The sequence below is a fragment of the Equus przewalskii genome, chromosome 11 (genome assembly GCF_037783145.1).
Source record: "Equus przewalskii isolate Varuska chromosome 11, EquPr2, whole genome shotgun sequence".
Classification (NCBI taxonomy): domain Eukaryota; kingdom Metazoa; phylum Chordata; class Mammalia; order Perissodactyla; family Equidae; genus Equus; species Equus przewalskii.
The window spans coordinates 21,030,011-21,051,114 of record NC_091841.1 but is presented as its reverse complement, the minus strand read 5'-3'; the positions used below and the strand labels follow the sequence as shown (position 1 = coordinate 21,051,114).

Genomic DNA, 21,104 nt, shown 5'->3' with positions numbered 1-21,104 from the left:
TGACATGGTCTTCATTCACCAGAGGCGACTTTCTTCTATGAGCCCGGATAGCTCAGTCGGTAGAGCATCAGACTTTTAATCTGAGGGTCCAGGGTTCAAGTCCCTGTTCGGGCGGAGTTTCTCTTTTTTCATAATAATTTAAAAATGAGAACCAGCTTTAGGATGCTGCTTTGGTTAGCCGGTTGTTCTTAGAGAAGGGAGTAAAATCCTAGAGCGCGTACCCTGTGAGTCCAACCGCTTCCCGGGGAAAAGCCAGGCCTCCAGGAGGGCCCACACTGCAGGCCTTTGTGCAAAAAGGCATCTGGCAGACTTGCGGTGCATCACGTTCGGGGACTAAACAGGCTGATTTATGCTGCAACCACCGGCTCGGCTGCTGGGTCTCAACTGCTGCTGTAATTAAAGGAAGGGGGAACAGACGCCTTCGGGAAGTACCCGAGACTCCTCCAGTGGCCACCTCCTTGCGCTCTTCTGTGGGTGGTCCCTACTGACCCTCTCTCTTGGGTTCCCTCCGCTAGGCGCCTGCGTTATATGGCACGGATCCTGCCCCTTTCCCCTCTCCCTTACCCTGCTAGAGAATACTTCTGCACTCTGAGAAGGAAGAGATGACCGTCTAGAAACTGATGCACCAAACAGAGCAGCTCTCCCTTTCCAAACGAGGTCAGATCTCTTCCCTCACCCCAAAGCGTGATCCTGAATACAGGGAGAAGTTGAAGTTGAGAAGGCAACTTCTGCTGGTGGGAGGAAGAAGGTGCGTTTTGGGAAAGAAAGCATTCAAGGGGCTGGAATGGGACGAGTCCTGGTGTCTGAAAAACAAAAAAAGTTAGCTCCCACCGACTACAAATTAATAAGGGAAGCATTCGGCTTCTGAGAGCTTCTGAGGAGGTTGGGTTATGGACACAAGAGAAGCTCAGACATGGGTTCACCAAGACTAAACTAACGTTCCCTGTGAGGTGAAGGGACCAGGTGCATCCTTGCTTAGCTAGCTAGCGGTTGAGCCTTCCTTGCTTCTGCCAGGCAACAGAAGAAAGTCCATCTTGATCTCATTAACAGGATGGGGATCCAGGCTGACTGAGTTGGCCGCCCTCTTAGCTGACGGAGTATGGCACCCAAGGAGTCCTGAATAGTGGGGCAAGGCCAAGATGGACTCAGCCTTCAAGTGTGAGGCAGAGCCTTCACTCTTCATTCAGGAATGCCTTACCCCGGGCCAACACAGACTCACAATTACCTCCCTCTTTCCAAAGGGCAGCTTCCTCAACAACAAAAAGAGAATAATAATAACGGCATCCATTTCGTAAACTTGTGGTGATTAAATGAAGTAACAATGCATGCACAGTACTTAATAGAGTCTTTGCCTAAAAGAAAGCCTTCAATACATTGTAGTTATTATTATTATTATTGATGAGCTTTCAATCTGGGGAGGAAACAGAAGATATATACTGAGACAGGTAAGGAACCATTTCAAAGAAATATATTCCCAATATGCCCAAGATCATAAGCCCATATTCACGTGACTTGTGTGGGTTGCTGTGTGCTGAAAGGACAGCAGTTATTACTGATCCAGGGCAGAAGGCAGCTTGTTGGGGAAGGCGGGCTTCTTTCTTGAAGACTGTGAATCATGGGGCTCAGATGGCATTCCAGGGAGAGAACCGAGGTAAGGAGCTGTGGCAGACACTCCAATTTTACTTCTTCTTCCTGAGGGAGTCCCTTGGAAAGTGATCAAGTTCATTTTTTGGCAACCTTGAAAAGTGGAGTCTCTTTGCTCCAGTCGTTTCCTGACAACAAGAACAGACCAGGCTGGGGCAAGGAGAGGACAGGGGGTGGAGAGCATTGAGGCCTCTTAGTTCTTTCTTTGCTCCCCTCCTCAAGTTGGCTCCCTCTCCCTTTCATCAAAGCATGAGAAGTTAGAAAGAAAAAAAAAGCTAAAGTCTGTCTCGACCAAGACCTTTCTGGCTTTGGAGCTGGGTGGCTCCAGTTCAGCTTTGGATGATTTGGGGCAAATTAGTTATTTCATTTAAAAATTATCATATCATCATATCAACCTCATGAGAGTGGTGAGGGGGTGGGGATTGAATGAGACCATGTAGATCATGCGCTGGGCACACCGTAGGCACTTAGCTGGTGGCTGTCTTTCCTCTTGTCAGAGGCCTGGGGAGAGGTAGAGAAAGCAATAGGAAGACAATAAAAGGCAGCTTGGGACAAGGCAGAACACGAAATTTTCCTTACATCACTGGAATTAGTTTTCTAATTCACTACTCTCAAAACCTCAGAGCAAAAAATAGTACAATTTGGAAGGTGACATTAAGAACTGAAAAAGTGGAGATGAAAGAAAGAGGAATCTTTCTTTTTTTTTCTTTTAAATTTCCTTAACGGGGTAGAAAAGGCTCTTGTCCTCGCCGAAATAGCTCAGTTGGGAGAGCGTTAGACTGAAGATCTAAAGGTCCCTGGTTCGATCCCGGGTTTCGGCAGGGTTTTTGCTGCTGCATCTTTGGACGGGACTGGAGTCCCTTTCTCTCCTTACACGTAATATCTCCTCTGGATGCTCGCCTCTGTCCCCAATCCCATTGCACCCATATGCAGCTCTTAGCGGGCATACGACAATGAGATGACATTACTTAGTACAGAGCTATAAGGAAGTGAAGAGCTTAAACCTCTAAAAGAAATCACAAATCATGGAATGATCTGTACTCAGTCTCATAATCACTGCATTTATACTACTGGATATTAGGGAGCAGTATGTGGCATGGAATTTCATAGTGTGGTGGCTATCACGTCTGGTCTACAAGCTGAGGGTCTCAGGTTTGATTCCCAGCGTAGTCAACTCGCTGCTCTTGCAAGTTTTTCTCAATGACGACAGACATGAAGACAGTCTTCAAAGACGTTTGTCTGCACAGCAAGACTCGCAAGTCAGGGTCCCATCAGCGCGTTAGAAATCTGGTGAAGGATGACTCTCAGTTGGAAATGTGATTAATAAGCACGTGTCTCCATCTGAAATATTTCTTGGAACCCCAGTTTTCTCACCGCGCTTTTATTAAAAAGTGCCTGATCTGTTGTTGCTCAGTGCCAAAGCGGCGCAGTTACTGCCAGGAGCATTACCATCATGACTCGGACGACAGGGGTGCAATTTTCTTGGTTATGTGTTTATTGAGGTTTTGAGTGTAAAAGTATTACACGTTAGTTTTAAGGAAACAATACCCCAAGTCAAATGATACAAAAGTTGGAAGAGAAAGGATGGAAGTTGGGGGAGAAAGTTGGAGGGCATCTTCCTCGTCTTTCACCTTTTCTGCAAAACCCAGAGTTGATCTGGGCTGGCCCCTGGTTTTTACACTCCTTGAGGGCAGAATCCAGGTTTCTTTTGCATGACCTGACACCTGCTCGGGAAGAATGGTGGTGAAACATACTCAAATTTATTTTGGAGTTTAAAACAACCCACGCCCGAACAGGGACTTGAACCCTGGACCCTCAGATTAAAAGTCTGATGCTCTACCGACTGAGCTATCCGGGCTCTGAATGACAGATTCTCATGTACCCTATTCGCAGTCAAATAGCCCACGTGGCAGCTTTCTTCTTATTGGATTAAAATCCTGAGTCTTTTTGCTGCTTCCCTGAGAGGCGAAACTGTAAAATCAAGATGGAGCAGGCATTTGGCGAAATAAAATCTTTATTTCTCCTTTACTCCCATCACAGATAGACTTTAAAGAAAACGACTGCCGGCCTGATCTGCCCCGCACCCGGGCAGCGCCCCAAACTCTGGGCGCTAAAGGGACCTTAAGGGACCATCCCACGAGGAATTCTCCAGATTCAGGACCTCTGGGAGGGGAGGCCTGTGGGTGAGCAGCGGGATTTCTAATTCCAATTCTGGTCTTTGAAGAGCCTTGGAGCATCTTGCGAGTGTAGTAGTATGAATAATTGATTAGGTTTCCAGTCATTATTCGACAGACATTAATGGAGTGCATGTCGCGCTCCAGGATCTTAGTAAGCTTGTGGGGCTGCAAAGACCCAGTGTGGGTTCTCTGTGTGGCAGGAAGACACGCAAAACAGAAACACCAGTCAAACGCTCTCATGGTGGGAAACCGGCCTTGGCAGCGCGGGAGCACCCGGGCGACACCAGAAGGGTCCGCTGGTCTTCCAGGGCGTGGTGGTGCGTGCCTGAGCTGTGGATGGTGACTGGGCCCCTGAAGGCTTGTGAAGAGAATTCTGAGCAGAGGGAACAGCAAAAGAGGAAGGACGTTCGCTAGGGAATCTGAACATTTTCCTGATCTTCCATTGAAAGGTTTTGACCAGGCTGGATTTTATATTTTTAGGAAGTTGTTACCCTGGCAGCTAAGTCGCGGACATAACTAATTAGTTTTTTCATTCGTCTTGCTCCTTCGTTGCCTTGTTATTATTCCTTGAGGCATTGGATAAGATCCCTTGAAAGGAAGGGAATCCTACTAGATGGAGCCTCACCATCCTTTCAGCCCTCCTTGAAGTTCAGAGACACTCCACTATGCGGGGGAACGGTGAGGGTTACGTTCTCTTATGGATCGAGAACTATAAGCAAAGTTTAAAAAGTAATCCATTACGGAAAGATATCCATGTTATGGTAAGCAAAAACAACGCAAGGCGTTAAACAACATGTATGGTATAATGTTTGTGAAAAAATTAAAGGATATGTATATCAATATATATCCCTTAATTATACATGTATGTGTGTATTTGTTGTTTGCATATACATAAGAAATGTTTAAGGATACAAAACAATCAGATAAAAATGACCACTTTTTGAGGAATGGCAGTGGAGTGTGAGAGGAAGCACTCACTATTTCCTTTAGGTACATTGGTATTATGGGATTTTAAAAAATAAGCATAATAAAATAAATGAAGAACAAAAAGAGACGTAGTCTGTTAAATTATTCCACCCTGCTGGGGTCACACGGGCAGCCCTTCAGATCAAAGCGTCCCTGATCCTGTGTTTTCTACGGATCCCCGCAGAGAAAGGTTAAAGGCACATAGTTCCTTCCCAGTAGGGGGGTCCCTCGATACCTCCTGGTTTTGGAGGGGAGTTGCTGGTGTTGAAAAATCACAAATGAATCAGGCACAGTTTTCACAAATGAAGATGCAGATTCCCTAAGAATCAGGAGACAAATTGGGGCTGAACCAAGAAAACTAAAATTGGGTCCCCCTGGGAAAGAGGCTGCTGTGCCCTGAGGCCAATCCTGGGGGGGGAGTTAGTGAGTCTTTCGCCTAACCTCCGATTCTTACAAAGTTCCCCGTTCACAATGGCTGCTGAATACAGCTTTGGATAGAGAAGCACATGAAGATCTGTTTCCTGTTCTCCTAGGACCGCCTAGATTGACAGGCATCAACCACTGAGAACAAAAGTCTCAAACTGTTTATAATCCAGTGTTAATAGTGTGGGACAGACCTGCTCAGCATAGAGGGAGTTAACTGCAGCTGTCTGTATTTCATGTAACATCCCATAGTGCCTTTTTTCCCTATGTCCTCCCACTACCCGTCTTGAAATACCACTCTCTTCCCACGTTCTAAGTTCTTTGGTTTGGGAAGTTCCAGCTGATCCTTAAAGATCGGGATCAGAACTTACCCCAGAGATCTCTGCTTGATCCTCTCCAGACCGGGTGAGGTATGGGGAGCTCTGAACCTGTCCGTATTGCCGCGCCCACCACAACCTCTTTCCTCCTAGAATGTTTCTGCTGTGATGACAGGAACTCCTTGCCTATCCCCAATGCCTGTGTCAGGGGCTGGCACAAAGCAAGCTCTCAAAAACTACTGTTGAATGAATGAATGGATCACTGAAGGAGGGCCCTGGGTCAGAGAAGGCTTTGTGGGGGAGGAGGGGCAGAATTGGTCCTTGGAAGTTTTGTGTGGTGGAGAGAGGAGGAGAACATACCTGTCAAGGTGAATGATTTCCATAATCAAATAGAATAAGTGTGTCCGGAAAAAGTTCTATGCTACTCTGTTGTGCCACCAGGTTTTATTTTCTTCCTAGCGCTCATTGCCATCTGAAATTCTATTTATTTGCTTGTTTATAAATCATCTTGTCATTCTGTCACATAACTGCCACCGGGCAGTAACCATGTTGGTAAGGACCTCGTCTTCTCTTTTGTTGCTATTTTTTCTTTAGTTTGCTTTTTTTAAAAAAAATTTCTCAATGCCACAACCTCAGCGTTTAGAACAGTGCTTGGCACATAGCAGGCTTTTAAGAAATAACCGTCGACTATTTACAAGGAGTGAACGTTTTTACCGCACAGTGTGCCTCCGGCTCCCTGGCCCACAATGTAGTATAGATTCACGCAGGCGTTTTCCTTCTACTTTCAAACCATCAATTCTGAAGTTTTTGCTACACTTTATATGCCTGACAAAAAGACATTAACTTTCAGATTAAAATGTTACCACTTAACCATTTAGGCTGTTCTGGCTACTCTCCTCTGGATGACTAAGATTGCAAAACAGACAGAGACTCAACTCAGACAGTTCACCACCTTCAAATTCTCAGAAACTTGCAAACAATGGATTCTGGCTGGAAAAGCAGTCACATTTTTACCAGAAGTGGGGTTCGAACCCACGAGGATATAAATCCATTGGATCTTAAGTCCAACGCCTTAACCACTCGGCCATTCTGGTACCTGACATGCCCGTGTCTATTTTTAGACAACCTGGACAATACTGCGCTACTGAAAAATTTCAGAACAATTTAAAATTTTTATTTCTAACGTAAAAGAACAACATGAAGGGAAAAAAAAAACACCTCAATAACTTTTATCACAGCCTTCTAACTTCATCTCCAGTCGCCAGAAAATCGGGAGCCACGTGAAAGTGATTGAGAAGACAGAAGTAGCAGGATTCCTAACATCTTCACGCGTGAGGACATTTCGGAGAAATGAAGTGAGTTTCTTTCCTTTCCATACTTGGGCGAGTCAGACTGGGAATTTTAAATGGGCAAAGTGATGTTTTTCCCTTTTTAATCAAAAAAGCGACTCTGGTGGGACTCGAACCCACAACCTTTGAATGCCTCCATTTGTCTAGAAGTCCAATGCGCTATCCATTGCGCCACAGAGCCCGATGTCAGCGACCCCTCTGCGCTGCTTACATCAAGGCAGGAGCGGAGTCCGCCCGGGGACACTCGCCGGCGGGTCAGGCTGCACTTTCTTTCTCTAAGAAACGGTGGAGCCGGTCTCGCCACGGAGAGGCGGGGATGGGAGTTAGGCTTGAAAGTCTCAAATCCTTCGGAAAGTTTCTCTCCGTGAGCGATCGCCGGGCATCAACTCTCAACCTCATTCCACATCCGAAAGAAGAAAAAAGCGTCTTTGTGTGGAGTTATTGCAGCCTAGCGACCCACTGGAACACGCGGTTCCATAGTGTAGCGGTTAGCACATCTGCTTTACACGCAGAAGGTCCTGGGTTCGAGCCCCAGTGGAACCACGAGGCGGGATTTAAGTTCCCTAAGGGTACTGGTAACCTTTTAGGGTCAGGTTTCATTTTGCCAGACGAATCTCGTGCTTTGCTCTAGCACGCTGGAGACGCTGCGGCGTCGCTCGGGACTCCGCAGCTCGCCACGCCCTGCTGCGCATGTCCGACTTCTCTGAGCCCCCGGCAGGTCGGCCGCCGAGGCTGCCCCCGCGTGGCGCCTCTCGGGAGGTGCAGGCGGCCCCGCCCGACTCAGGGCCCTCGCTCCGCTGCGCCTGCGCAGTCCGGACTGCCGCGCTGGTCCGCCTCCCGGGGCCTGGGCGGGGCTCCTGGGCTCACCTGCTCCCTCCTGAACCCTGCCTGAGCTGTCTTTAAGCGTTGCTGCCGCCGCTCAGTGGAGGGGTATCCCGAACGCCACCTCCCTCCTTTGTTGATTAAGTCCAGGTCCACTGACCTCATACTTTATTTACTTAAATGCTTTTTGAAAAGTTGTTTGCGCATGGTAAAGAATTCAAACAGACCCACAGGTTTTACAGTGATGTCTCCTTCTGAGTCAGATTTTCTTGACCAAACTCAAGCCGGGCTCCTCTGAGCCCTCCTCTCAAATAGACCTGTTAACCTCGGCCTATAAAGACTTGAACAAACAATAACACTAATCTAGTTTCTAGCGTCTCAAGGCAGCATCCCTAAAATGATCCCAGCCCCGCTTACAGTGCCGCCCTGAGAAAACTGAAGGCTGCCGAAAAAATTTACTGTTGGATGCAGCCAACACCTGAAGGCAGGGCGCCATCTCCCAGACTCTATGGGAAGGTAAGAGCCTAACTTCCATAAACGTTAAGAGCCAGTGAGCAAACCCAGATGGGTTTCACACGGACCAACGCCCCCTTTCTTGATTTTTGGAATTTTTCACTTCCCTGACTCAACTGAGCCCCCGTCACTCCTGTCCCTGCTCTCTGTCTACCTTTAAAATGTCCTGTCACTCTGTACAAATCGGAGTTAAGTTCAGTTCACGCTGGACTCTTCCCTATTGAATAGTATATTACTGATCGAAATCTGTGCTTACCACTTCAGCTGGTGTCCAGGTTTGTTTATCTTTGATGCCTCCTGTCTTTCAACCCCTAAAGTTTTTTTTTGTGACCCTCCAGAGATATTCTATGCATTCACCAGTGTAGATGTACATTTCCTTTACAAACCATTTATGATTTTTGTACAAAGGGTAGCATATGCCATAGGTACTGCTTCCCTCACCCCAACAATATTCTGGAAATATTTCTTTCATTCATGGGCCTGCAAATTGTATACCCACTTAGGAAAAGAGTTTAGAAGTTTTTTATAAAAGTAAACACACTTGACCCAGCAATCCTATTTCTAGGTATTTACCGAGGAGAAATGAAAGCACACATTTACACAAATACCTGTGTATAAATGTTCATCGCAACTCTAGTCATAATCTCCAAAAATTGGACACAAACCAAATGTCCTCAATTGGTGAAAAAATATGCAAATGCTGGGACAGCCATACAACTGAATACTATTCATCAAGAAAAAGGGGTGAATTTCTGATATATGTAACATCACAACATGGATTAGTTTCAAAAGCACTACGCTGAGTGAAATAAGCCATATACGAAAGGTCACTTACATATGATCGCATTTTTATGACTTTCTGGAAAAGGGAAACTACAGAGACAGAAGACAGATCAACAACTCCATTCTGGAAGCCTGAGTAGGATTGGATGCGATGCTGCAAGATCTCACATGGCTGAGCCCATTTTCCTTGCAGATGAAGAGGGCAGGGTGGGAGAAAAGTGTTTACTACAAAGCGGCATGAAGAAACTTTTTGAGGTGATGGAAACATTCTATATCTTGATTATAGTGGTGGTTACATGACTTTATATATTTGTCAAATCTCATAAAACTATACACCTTAGAAGGATGAATCTCACCGTGTATAAACTTTACCACAATAAAGAAGCAAACAAAAAAGGTAGGATTTATAGCATGTTGCAGGCTCTCAATAGTGAAAAACATAAGAAGAATAGGTAAATAGACAAATAAGTGCTTGTTGATGGAATTATGGAATGAAGTGGGAACTGGTTTCAGATTGAAATCGAAAACAGTTGTACAGGAGCATAATTTTGTGGATAATTTTGTTGGGTTTTTCCCCCCATTTCTTGGGGATATTTGCACAGTATAAACTGGGCGCTATATCAAGCTAAGTCACAGAAAAATCAAACCTCAAGAGGCTTTCTTCTTAGAGAGGAGGTCTCTATCCCGTTGTGTTTAAAGATGCAGAAAAACTATGTCTTTTGTAATTTTTAAGAAGAAAAACAACATTTCTGGGGATAAGGAGAAGACATACATTCAAGGCATCAGAAACTTTGTGTCATTGTCTGAAATATCCACGGGAAGTTAGAACTAAAAAGAGACTATTAAGTTGGAATTGTAAGGCAACTTAGTGGCTGCTCAGTCTAAGTGTAGACAGCAGAGTTTGGAGGCAACTCTAGCCCCATCTTCATCTTGAGAATCAGTGTGAGCAGGAGGACATCAGGCGGGGTAGAAAGTGGAGGAAAGATAAAACACAGAGAAAAGACAAGGATGGAGGGAAGAGAGAGAGAAAGAGCCAGAGTTAGAGACGGAAGCAAAAGAAGAAGGAGAAGAGAAGGAGCAGGAGAAGAAGAAAAGAGACGTCATCATGAAGGGAGATGTCGTGTGTCCTCTGCAATTTCTTCAAGTGTCACTCATTGGTACCAGTGTAATAACTTGCCCTGCTTCACCAACCTACCTCTGAGTTTTGCTCTTAGGGATGCCCTCCTTTTTGACAAGTTGTACATTTAAAAGTATATTGAAAAATCACCTCTTTAAACTGGCCTAGTGCATTTTTCCATGTCTTTAGCAAAAGGTGCATGTTGCCTTTGACTTCAGTTCTTCCTCAAAGACGCATGGTTTTACAATGTGATTTCTCGAGGCCAAGGGATTGGTTCCACCCATGGTGCTGATGAAGACGTGAAGGCCTTCGGTTCTTGGGAGCCTCACCTTCATCTATTTTTTTAGACTTTCAGACTTGCTGGAACCTCCTGGTTTATTCAGAGAAGTCCACTGACCTTCAGGATCTTTTTAGTGGCTATTATATGTTCCCTGAGGGTTGACCTTGGACAGATCCAGTAAAGGGGAGAGCTTGAGGTACGATGCTTCATATTAGTGGGACTAAGGGTATGATAACTGGAAGTGATGGCCTGGGGGCTTCATGCAGTCCAAGCAGAGAGTACATCCTAGCCCAGTGGCTCTCAAACTGTTTTCACTGAGTCACATGCAAATAAATACAAGTTATTTACATCAAGATCACAATACCCATGTATATATCTGAAATAAAGCTTTCACGAAACAATACTTTTTTATTATTTGGAGAATTCTGTGATTTTTTTCTGTTCTATCCTAGACTATTCTATTGGACTAAAAAAAATTGCGTGTCCTGACCTACTAATGACATCACAGCCCTTAGAGTTTCAGGATCTGCAGTTTGAAAAATACTGACCTAGAGGAGTGTTTTTCGAAGCGTAGTGATACACAGACCACCTATTTCAGAATCATGGGTGGGGGGCGTGGCGTGCTGGTTTAAAAGGTAGATTCCTGGTATCCATGAGAGAACTATTGAATCTCTTGGAGATGGTGCCTGTAATTTTGCATTTTAATGAAACCAGTAGGTGATCCTTATGTGCCCTGAGGTTTGGGAACTACCGACCCAATAGCCTACGGGGTGCCCTAGCAGAGGTTTCCAGCTCTCATCTGTGGAGCCCAAGAGGACTACACTAGGAGGACCTCAGAGAAACATCTCCAGAGCGCTCCTCTTGACCTGTGTCAGAGTTCATGTGGAAAGTTGCTTCCACTCCTAAGAAAACGATCTGACATTTTTGGGAGAAAAAATGAATGTGATATGGTTTTTAAGGCTTCCTCTCTGGAAATAAAATTTAAATTCTTGAAAGGCTGCTGAAGGGAGAAACACGGAAAAGGAATGGCTCCCTCTAGTGTTAAGGAAACGTTACAAAACATTTTGCTCAGCAGACGCTGCTCTTAATTCAAGAGGAGGTTCTTTAGAAATACAGCTTCTCAGTGTGAGAGATGTTGAACAATTTTGCAAAAACTTGAATATCCTGTATTAGAATTCATATGTTAAAAGATTGTTGTTCTCATCTCAAGATGTCCTCATCACCTTGAAGGAGAAGGAACACATTTTCATGGGAAATGAATTTTAATGTGTGTGTACTGCTTATCTTCAAAATACTGTAATCTTTCAGGAACCCCATAACCAATTAATTGTCTCAAAAGTAAGTGTGTGTGTGTGTGTGTGTGTGTGTGTGCATGTGCGTGCGTGTATCCTAGAATAGTCTCACAGTAAAAAGCATAGTATATATGTGTGTTTTAAAATTATCTATATGCTATATATTTTTTCTCTTACTAAGCAGTCTATATGCAAACACACATATGTATAGTCACAAAAAACACATTTAGATATATATATATATTTCTGAAAATAGTCTCTTCTGAGTCACAATTCATCATTGGCTTCTAGAAAGTAGAAACTAAATGCTAAAAAAAGGTATAAGGAAGGGAAGTTTAATTTTTAAGAAAAGTGTGACTTTTTTTTGTAATAAAAAAGTGACTTACAAGGAGGAAAATATCTGCTACTGTTGACAGATAAAGGAACATACTAGTTATGGCAGAATGTGATTCCGTGCTCTTTGGTTCAAAGGGAAGTTTGAATTGTTCTTGACATTTTTGTTCCATGGGTAATTAGATACAAAATTCAAGGCTGAAGTCAGAAGTGTGGTGAAGGATTTTAATTCTAGCCAGGAAGTAACAACCACCCAAAAGAAGCAAATGTAGATTTTTAAAAGATCTTCCAACTTTAGTAAGGCATCCACGTGTCCAGGATCAGACATAAGCAAATGTGAGCTTTGTTAATAGTGTCTGCCTTGCTTTGCCTCAGCCACCCTGCAGGATCGTGCCATCCTTCTGTACCTGGGTCTCTCTGGCTACCTTTGACACCCTGGGCCTGGACTTACACCCTCACGTCCACCCACCACAGCTTTCCTGTTTTACATCTCCTCCACTCCAGCTGACACCTGGTGCCTTCGACTAGTCATCTGGACCATCTGAAATTAATCCCTAGAGAGGTATTTCTGAGAAAGGACTAGAGATATCCCCATCAGTTCCACCACCAAAATGCTACGGCCTTCAGAAATGTATTGTGTATTGCAGTACTTCACAATGTGTTGTGAAGTGATGACATTGTATCCAGCTTGTGCCCCAGGAACTGTGTGGAAGTTGTGAAATATCCCAAGAACAAGAATTTCAGGCCAGCACCAAGGGAGAAACAGCACACAGTGATAGATCTGGTTGGGATGTGCTATATTTTGGAGGAGATTTTCCTTGTTTATATTTCTCTCCTGAGTCACACTATGCATATGGCTCTTTACTTCTCTTCCATCAGTCCAGCCACTTGTACCTTGGAGATTGCATGGGAGATAAGACTGGGATGTTCCAGGCCAATCAGTGTATCCAGTCGAAATTTCAGTTGACTTCTAATTTCGTTCATTTGTTTCACAAATTAATAGGTTGCCAGGAGATCAACTGGAATTTAATATTGTTTTCTGTTCTCTTAAAGAAGGGGTGCTAAAGAACATGCTAGAAAGAAAAATGAGGATGAATTTGGAATGGGCCAATTTGTGATTTTTTAGATAATCAGTTCCCGAAAATAATGGAAAGTCAGTTTATTCTTAAGCCTTTGCTTCTTGTGGTCTTGTGAGTCAGGCACATTCTAGCGATGCAGGCAGGATAGGATTCCTTTCTCTCTGGAGGGATGGTCAGGAACAAATGACTATAAATGATGTTGAAATTCTCAGAGGGACTCAAAGACCTAAAGTTCTCCTTGGTTAGGTGAAGACAACCAAGTGCCTTTTATAACACTTCAGTGGAAGAGAAATTTTTATGGACTGGCTTGTTTCCGATGTGATCAATTCCTATAGGAGGCATCAGGAATAGTAAAATGTACACTTAGCTGAAGGTCAGATATCTCAGATCTAGCCTTGCTTCTGCTGTTAATTAGCTAGGAAACCTTTGATAAAACATGAAACTTATCACAGCTTCTGCAAGGGAAACCCAGAAGCTTCCTTAGAAAAATGGAAGCCAGTTACTCCAAGGTTGGCGATGGAAAATGATTTCCACATAGGTAAGGGTGGCTGGAATTTTTAGCCCTGACTCCTGGTCCCTGGAGGTCATTATACTAATTATTGCTTGGGCTACACGTGGTACAGCCACAACTCAAGAACTGAGAGGTAGTTTCCTGTTAGACTTCATTTCTTCAACTGCAAAATGAAGTGTTGGGTGATATAAGCTTTAAAGTAACCCCCCTCCCCTTTTTTCCCCCAGGAAGACCAGCCCTGAGCTAACCTCCACCACCAATCCTCCTCTTTTTGCTGAGGAAGATTGGCCCTGAGCTAACATCTGTGCCCATCTTCCTCTGTTTTATGTGTGGGATGCCTGCCACAGCATGGCTTGATGTGCAGTGTGTAGGTGGGCAACCAGGATCTGAACCAGCAAGCCCTGGACCACACCCTCCCCCCCCGACCCCAACAAAGCAGAACGTGTGAACCTTACCACTAAGCCACCAAGAGGGCCCCTTTAAAGTTCCTTTAAGAGCTGACAATTTATGGATCTGAGACCCTAAGTTGCTGGCAACCTCACCATGAGAAAAATTACAGAGACAATTGTTTCAGGCCATCCTTATTAGAGGACTCTGCTGTAGGACAACGGAAAACTTTGGCCTCTGGATGGTCCATTGGTTGGGATCTTCTATTGTGCTGTGAGAAAATATTTTTCAACTCTGACTTTCCAATCTGGCCTTCACAGCATCTATTCCTTTTCATAAGGTCCAAGTCTTCTCTTCAGTTTCCTCATGGCTGACTTCATCTCCTGGTTCCTTAGGGTGTAAATCATGGGGTTCAGGACAGGGATGATGACAGTGAAGGTGATGGAGACAGCTCTGTCCATGGGGAGGGCAGTGAAGGGCCGGGCATAGACATAGATGCAGGGCACAAAGTGCAGGGTCACCACCGTGATGTGTGAGGTGCACGTGGAGATGGCTTTCCTCCTGCCCTCGCCAGCATGAGATCTCAGCATCATTAGAATGACTGTGTAGGACACAAGGAGGAAGATGAACCACAGTGTAGAGATCAAGCCATTATTGGAAATCATTAAGACTTCAAGAACAAAGGTGTCTGTACAGGCGAGTTTGAGGACCTGGGGGACATCACAATAGAAGCCATCAACAACATTAGGTCCACAGAAGGGGAGGGGTAGCAAAAGGGAGATCTGCACAATGGAGTGGACAAAGCCCCCAACCCAGGAGGCCACAATGAGGGCAGTGCATCTCCCCCTACTCATGATGGTCACGTAGTGCAGGGGCTTGGAGATGGCCATGTAGCGATCAAAGGCCATCACAGAGAGAGAAAAAATGTCTGCTCCACCGAGGAGGTGGAAGAAAAACATCTGTGTGATGCAACCGCTGAAGGAGATGGTCTTTCTCCTTGAAAGAAGGTCAGCTAGGACCTTCGGAGCAGTGATGGAGGAGAAGCAGATGTCCAAGACAGAGAGATTGCGGAGCAGGAAGTACATGGGGGTGTGAAGGCGAGGCTCACAGGTCACAGTGACCATGATGAGGAGGTTTCCCATCACTGTTGCTGTGTACACCAAAAATAAGAAGAGAAATAAGACCAAGCTCAGCTCTCGGGACTGGGTCAGTCCTTGAAAAAGAAATTCTTTCACTCTGGTGTAATTTCCCTGCTCCATTGGATCATGTTTCTTCTTTAACTACCTGGGGGAAAAAGGAAAATAGAAAACAGAAAGTACATCATTAAATACAAAAGAATGTTGAGTTATATGACTGGATTCCCTTGAGGGTTACTTTTTTTATGGTTATTTTCCTTTTGGGCAAGGAGGCCCACAATTCAGTAAGCTATCTCTGGTAGATGGTGTTTTCGGAGTTCTCTCAGACCAAACTAAAGAGTTGGTTTCCAACAGGTGTAATTGATCGAAGCACTGAAATTAGTACGTTACTAAATTTCTACTAAATTTTTTTAAAATCGTACAGTTATATATATTCTATTTCTCTCTTGAAAAGTCACTGGATGCTCTGAGACATGAAGAGACTAGTTATATTTTTGTTTTTCAGTGAATACTCACGTATCTAAACGTTAGGAAGTGGGAAACACACAGGGGAATAGTCTAAAACACAGTCTTTAGCTCTAATGGAAGCTTATGGTTTCTTCTCTCATTATCTTCCACAGTAGACAATCTGCTTGGCATTGTCTGGCCAAATTTTCATGATACCTGATCATTAGCACTAAGTTAAGGCAAGAAAATCCGCTCATGGTTTACTTCCCCCCGAGACGAATAGCTTTGCAGCAGCTAAGACAATTTGAGCTCATGACTGTTTCTTTCTTTTCTGTCTTCCTTCTTTTGGTGTCTTGTTCTCTTCTTTTTTCCATGGCTCAAGACTGAGACTTGACAACTGGTAGCTGTAGTCCTTGCTCCTCATAATGCTCTTGGCCAAGACTTTATCACCCAGGCCACTGGACCAATGGTTTTCTTTTTTTGGGCTTCCTCCCTTCTCATCACCTCCATTTGGATATTACTTCCTCTCACCTCATTATTGGTAAAGGCTTCAGTTTTGTGCAAAGTGCAAAGATTTTAGAATCAGTAGACCTGAATTTGAATACAGAGTTTGTCATTTAATTGTTAGGTGACTCTGAGCCTCACTTTATCATTGGTAAAAATGTGTATAATCGAGTTTGTTTCATAGGGTTGTGAAGCTTGAAGAGACTTGCTTAATTTATTTAAACTGAGTTTACCAAAGACCACTTTTCCCTCTCATATAGCACCAATTAACATTTTAGGGCAATTAACAATATAGCATATTAACGCAAGATGTTAATAATAGGGGAAACTTTGGTGGTGGTGACGGGAAGAGGGAGTGTGTGGGAGCTCTCTGTACATTCTGTTTAACTTTTCTGTAAACCTAAAACTGCTCTAAGAAGTAAAATCTATTAATATTTAAGAAAGCAGATATACCAAAGGATAAAACAAATTAAAACATTTACACTTTGTAAAGGAACATTTCTTTTTCAATTTTATTACCAAATTTCACTTCCCATATATCTTAATTCAACATTTTTTCCTGCTTCCTACCATGTCTTAGAGAGAACGTTTATAGTCTGTACTGCTTTGGGCATTGACAGGCATCTAGTTCTTGTCATTTTGCCAACTGCTTAAAATGAAATTGCTCTTTGCAGCTGTTTTTCTTTTTTAAATTAGCGTTGTTGAGGTGTAACTTTCAGATAATAAACTGTGCATGTTTAAAGGGCATAATTCGATGAGTTTTGATGTATATATTCACCTGTGAAGCTGTCATCAGAATTAGGATAAGAAACATCTCTGTCTACCCTCAAAAGCTTCCCTTTGCTCCTGAGAACTGCAGAATTCTTGGCACAAAATGCCTTCAGGCAAACCTCTGCAGCCAGAGATGTGCAAACTCCAGCAGGGCCTCTGGCAGCATAAAGCCATGTACTTGGGATGACCTCAGCCCCCTTAAAATGCCTCCCTGAGAAAGGGCAAAGCTGCCAGGAGAATTTACTTCCTGTTCCTTGTAGCCAACATCTGGGATAGGCCTCTGACCTCTCTTTCTGAGAGCATTTACTAAAAAGGGCTTGCAGTTGTGAATATGTGTCTCTTGCAACTCATAAGCATCTTTCTCAAGGACCTGAGAGTTGTTCCTTTGAATGTAATCATCAGGAAAGATAGAGCCTCTGTCTCCTGGTCTCTGCCGAAGGATAGATTCTTAACTTCCCTCACTACCAGCTAGTGGACACAACAGGCCTAATCACGTTGACATTGACCAAATCTTTGCAATTTTTCACTTCTCTGGCTGTACTGAGCCCCAGCTTGTCCTCTTTCTTCATTCTTCCTTTAGAATGCCCCGTCACTTCTGTGCATACTAGATTGGAACTCAGCTCTTTCCCAACTATCAATAGTTACTGAAAACAGTCATTTTCATGTCTTTAACTCATGTCCAGCTGTGTTTATCTTTGACACGCCTTTGTACTCCTTCCGTCCACATCCTGTCCATGTTGAAGGCACTTCTGTTCCTGCTGTGAACTATTGTGTTCTCTGGATCCCTCTGCACTTTGTTTCTCATTTCCTCCTCATAACAGAACTTCTGCCTCACTAGCTTTTCTCCTTTTCTCATTCCTTTGAAGCTCAAGCAAGACAAAGCTAATTTTCTAGGCTTACTCTCAACGATCTTTGGATCCATCAATAACTCTCAGAGGATTTCATTGCCTTCAAACATTTTTAATTTTTAAAAGGGCCAGATATTTTCTTCAGAGTAAATCTTTAGAAATACTCTTAAATAAAAGTATCAGAACACATGTAGTTTTTTAGATAACGTGCGGAGGATTTTGCTTTGTTTTTACTTTGAACTATGGTAGGAAGTAATGTGGCACAGAGAAAAGCTCCCTGACAGCTTGGGAGATATAAGCTTTGATGCCTTCATGGAACAACAGTGGAATCTTCAAAGGCGTCAAACTCCAGGAGGTTCAGTATTTTCATTAGTGAAATGGGAGCATTGACTGCCTCAAGTCCTGTGGAAGGTGGGCAATGTCTGCACTGCACGTAAACAATATTAAATAGATCCATCAATCTGGATGATTTCTAGGTCTTTGGGGCTTTAATTGCCAATTGTTTTAAATAATATTGCCCAATTACTTTGTGACTAGTCTAAGATTGTGTTCTGTTCATTGTCCACCAACAGTTAAATCTCGGTTAACTACAAGCCTCAATTGTTTCTTGATATTTTACTGCAAGCTGATTAATGGTGGCAAGGAAAACTGTAAGAATTTCCAGGGGCAGTTTGTTGTAGTGGTTAAAGAATGGGCTTTGAAACTCAAATGCAGTGAGGTTCTGTGCACACATTCATTGTGGAAGTGATCAAATCACCAATTCAACTGAAAAATGCCCCAAATGGTGCTCTTCCGTGCACAAATTATACACACAACTGAGAAAATAAAAGATGGAGAGTGGGAGGATAAATGGAATCTCTGTGTATGTGTGTCTGTTTGGAACAAAAAAGAAGAAAACAGAGAGGTTTGTTTAGAAGTTTGTTTTCGTTTGTTTTTGGCTAGAGCAAACTCCAGCACTTCTTCAGAAATGTACCCAGGTAAACCCATTCTAATAAAACAAGCTGCATGAATTTCATAGAGTCCTCAGCCTCAGGGATTCCCCCAACCCAACTGTCCACCAAGCATGTGTTGCCCCATCTCTCTTAACAAGTTGACCCTCTTTCTATGCTTTTCAACTCAACTTCCTAATATTGAAGAGCTAATTATTCTGCTGTGCATCACTGAAGTTTTTAACTCAATATATATCATCCTTCACCTCTTAGGAACATTGTTAACATTCAAAAGATTTCTGAAATCCCAGTAATATTTTTAAATTGCTCATTCATGGGCACACATGCACAGACACACAACTAGACACCAAAAAGTTCTAATGTAACAAAATAACCTCACCTAAGCTTCCAACTCCTAATTCCTATCCAAGAAGTAGGCTGGCCATTCGGTTGCATACACTGACCTTAGGAGTCATTAATTGTCAAGGACTATCCACTTTAAGGCAGACATGCATTTGAGGGTTGGTTGCTTCAGTATCTTCACTCCTACTGTCAGAGGCAAACGGCAGGCTCCAGGAATTGCCTCTGTGTGGTGCCATGAGTCCCAGCCTCTCAACTCCAGACCTGATAGAAGAATCACCAAAGGGAATTTTTTGGAAGTGATTATTGAACTTGAGTAGCCAGACTTTCCTATTGGGATGAAGCTCCCTTGAGTATTATTAAGAAGTCAAGCATGCACTGAAAGATGTGTGCACATGCACGTTTTGGTTTTGAAATTATCCTAATGTAGAGAAGAAGATGGATCCTCATGGATCTTGTGCTTAGACCCCAGATATCTTTGCTTGAAGAGCTCATAGGGGACAAAAAAATTTGTCTCCTTAGGAGGTGGGAACTGAAGGAAAATGAATAGAGCTCCCACTGTTTCGGCCCACTCCATTTTTTTTTTCTAGGCAGATGGCTTGTTTGTGGTCCTATTAAGATACCTAATCAGAAGCATCATAAAGACAGAAATGCATTTTCTACTGTTTTCCATCAAACTTCTCACATGAAGAGGGTATATAACCAGACAAAGGACGTGTTGGTGCCATTCACTCATCAAGTATTTAATTGTGACATAGTTATGGAGCACCTCCATGTTCCAGGCCCGATGGTTCCAGAGATCCTAAAAGCAAAGAATTCCATTTCCCCACTTGTCTCATTCCCAGTGTCATCTTTGACATTGTCTCACCATGGATCTGTGGATAGTGCCACTTGGATATATTGTACACTTGTAACTTAAAGTGTCTAAAATCAATCTGATCACTGTTATCATGAGCTAAATACTTCCCTTTCTGTAGCTGGCACTGTCATTCTCCTTGTCACAAGGGCTCAGTATCTCTGAATCATTTCTGACACTCAGCCTCACCCACCTTCACCCTTTTTTGGTCTTCTATACCCTTCTTGAATGAATTACTTTTAGATTTCTTGCATAATTTTTCACAGTTTTTTCATAATTTTCATAGATTTTTCATAGTTTACTTGTTTACTTAGTTTACATAGTTTACTTCTAGAGATTGTTAGTCCCTGCCCTGATATCCACATTCTTGTGCAATTCCCTCCTCTCATGTGTAGACTGGACTTAGTGACTTGCTTCTAATGAAGACAATACAACAAAATGGATAAGATGTTATGTCCAAGATGAGATTATAAGACTATGAATTCTATCCTGCTGACACACTCTCTTTTGCTTTGATGGCTCCCTCTGATGTAGTAAGCTGCCATGTGGGAAAGACTCATAAGACTAGAGCCTGAGGAGGGCCTCCAGCCAACGACCAGTAAGAAACTGAACCCTCAGTCCAGTAGCTCATGGTTCTAGCCAACAATCACTTGAGTGAGGTTGGAAGTGAGTCCTTCCCTGGTTGAACCTTCATATGACACTGCAGCTCCCAGCTGACACGTTGACATAGCCTTGTGAGAGACCCTGAAGCAGAAGACTTGGCTAAGCCTTGCCTGATTCCCAACCTACACAAACTGTGACTTAAGAAATATGTGTTGTTTTAAGCCACTAAGTTTTGGGCTAATATGTTATGCAGCAATAGATCACTAATACAGTACTAAACTAATAGTTTGCTTTCTTGAATAAGAGCTATGTGGACAACATTCTCTTTCAGACTTGAAAGACAAGTCATGCAAAGAATAATAACAACAACAAAACTCTGCATATCCTTCTATGGTAGTGTTTTCTGACTGAAATTTCATGGATCCTTAAACATAGTTCCAGGAGTGCTGACCATCTTAATGTTTTAGAAATTAAGCTGCTACAGTCTGAACCTTCTTTGCATTTCTTGAAGAAGGTCAGAGTGGCAGGATCACTCCTAAACCAGCCAGTTTGTGTGTATAGATACATTTATTTGCTTATGAAAAATATTGTGTAAGTTTAATATCAACCTTCCTCATATAGTAAAATATTACAGATGGTAGGACCAAATATATGCAT

At 43.2% G+C, this 21,104-nt stretch overlaps 1 protein-coding gene, 1 long non-coding RNA gene and 6 other non-coding genes across 8 annotated transcripts; 3 read left to right on the top strand and 5 right to left on the bottom strand.

Annotated features, from left to right (window-relative positions):
- Positions 1-41: 41 nt before the first annotated feature.
- Positions 42-114, top strand: TRNAK-UUU (transfer RNA lysine (anticodon UUU)). The gene has a single exon. It is a non-coding gene; the product is annotated as a tRNA-Lys (tRNA).
- A 2,278-nt stretch (positions 115-2,392) lies between these two features.
- Positions 2,393-2,465, top strand: TRNAF-GAA (transfer RNA phenylalanine (anticodon GAA)). Its single transcript has one exon. It is a non-coding gene; the product is annotated as a tRNA-Phe (tRNA).
- An 851-nt stretch (positions 2,466-3,316) lies between these two features.
- Positions 3,317-5,874, bottom strand: LOC139074360 (uncharacterized). Its single transcript, XR_011523891.1, has 2 exons — positions 5,582-5,874; positions 3,317-4,194 (listed from the first exon to the last, which is right to left on the bottom strand). It is a non-coding gene; the product is annotated as an uncharacterized lncRNA (long non-coding RNA).
- On the bottom strand, positions 3,430-3,502 carry TRNAK-UUU (transfer RNA lysine (anticodon UUU)). Its single transcript has one exon. It is a non-coding gene; the product is annotated as a tRNA-Lys (tRNA).
- Positions 5,875-6,538: 664 nt separating the features above from the next.
- On the bottom strand, positions 6,539-6,621 carry TRNAL-UAA (transfer RNA leucine (anticodon UAA)). Its single transcript has one exon. It is a non-coding gene; the product is annotated as a tRNA-Leu (tRNA).
- Positions 6,622-6,971: 350 nt separating this feature from the next.
- On the bottom strand, positions 6,972-7,057 carry TRNAR-UCU (transfer RNA arginine (anticodon UCU)). The gene is given in 2 exon segments: positions 6,972-7,007; positions 7,021-7,057. It is a non-coding gene; the product is annotated as a tRNA-Arg (tRNA).
- A 289-nt stretch (positions 7,058-7,346) lies between these two features.
- Positions 7,347-7,419, top strand: TRNAV-UAC (transfer RNA valine (anticodon UAC)). The gene has a single exon. It is a non-coding gene; the product is annotated as a tRNA-Val (tRNA).
- A 6,897-nt stretch (positions 7,420-14,316) lies between these two features.
- LOC103564921 (olfactory receptor 4D9-like) lies at positions 14,317-15,252 on the bottom strand. Its single transcript, XM_008540856.2, has one exon. The coding sequence runs from the start codon at positions 15,250-15,252 to the stop codon at positions 14,317-14,319; it is 936 nt and encodes a 311-aa protein (XP_008539078.2).
- Between the last annotated feature and the right edge of the window lie 5,852 nt (positions 15,253-21,104).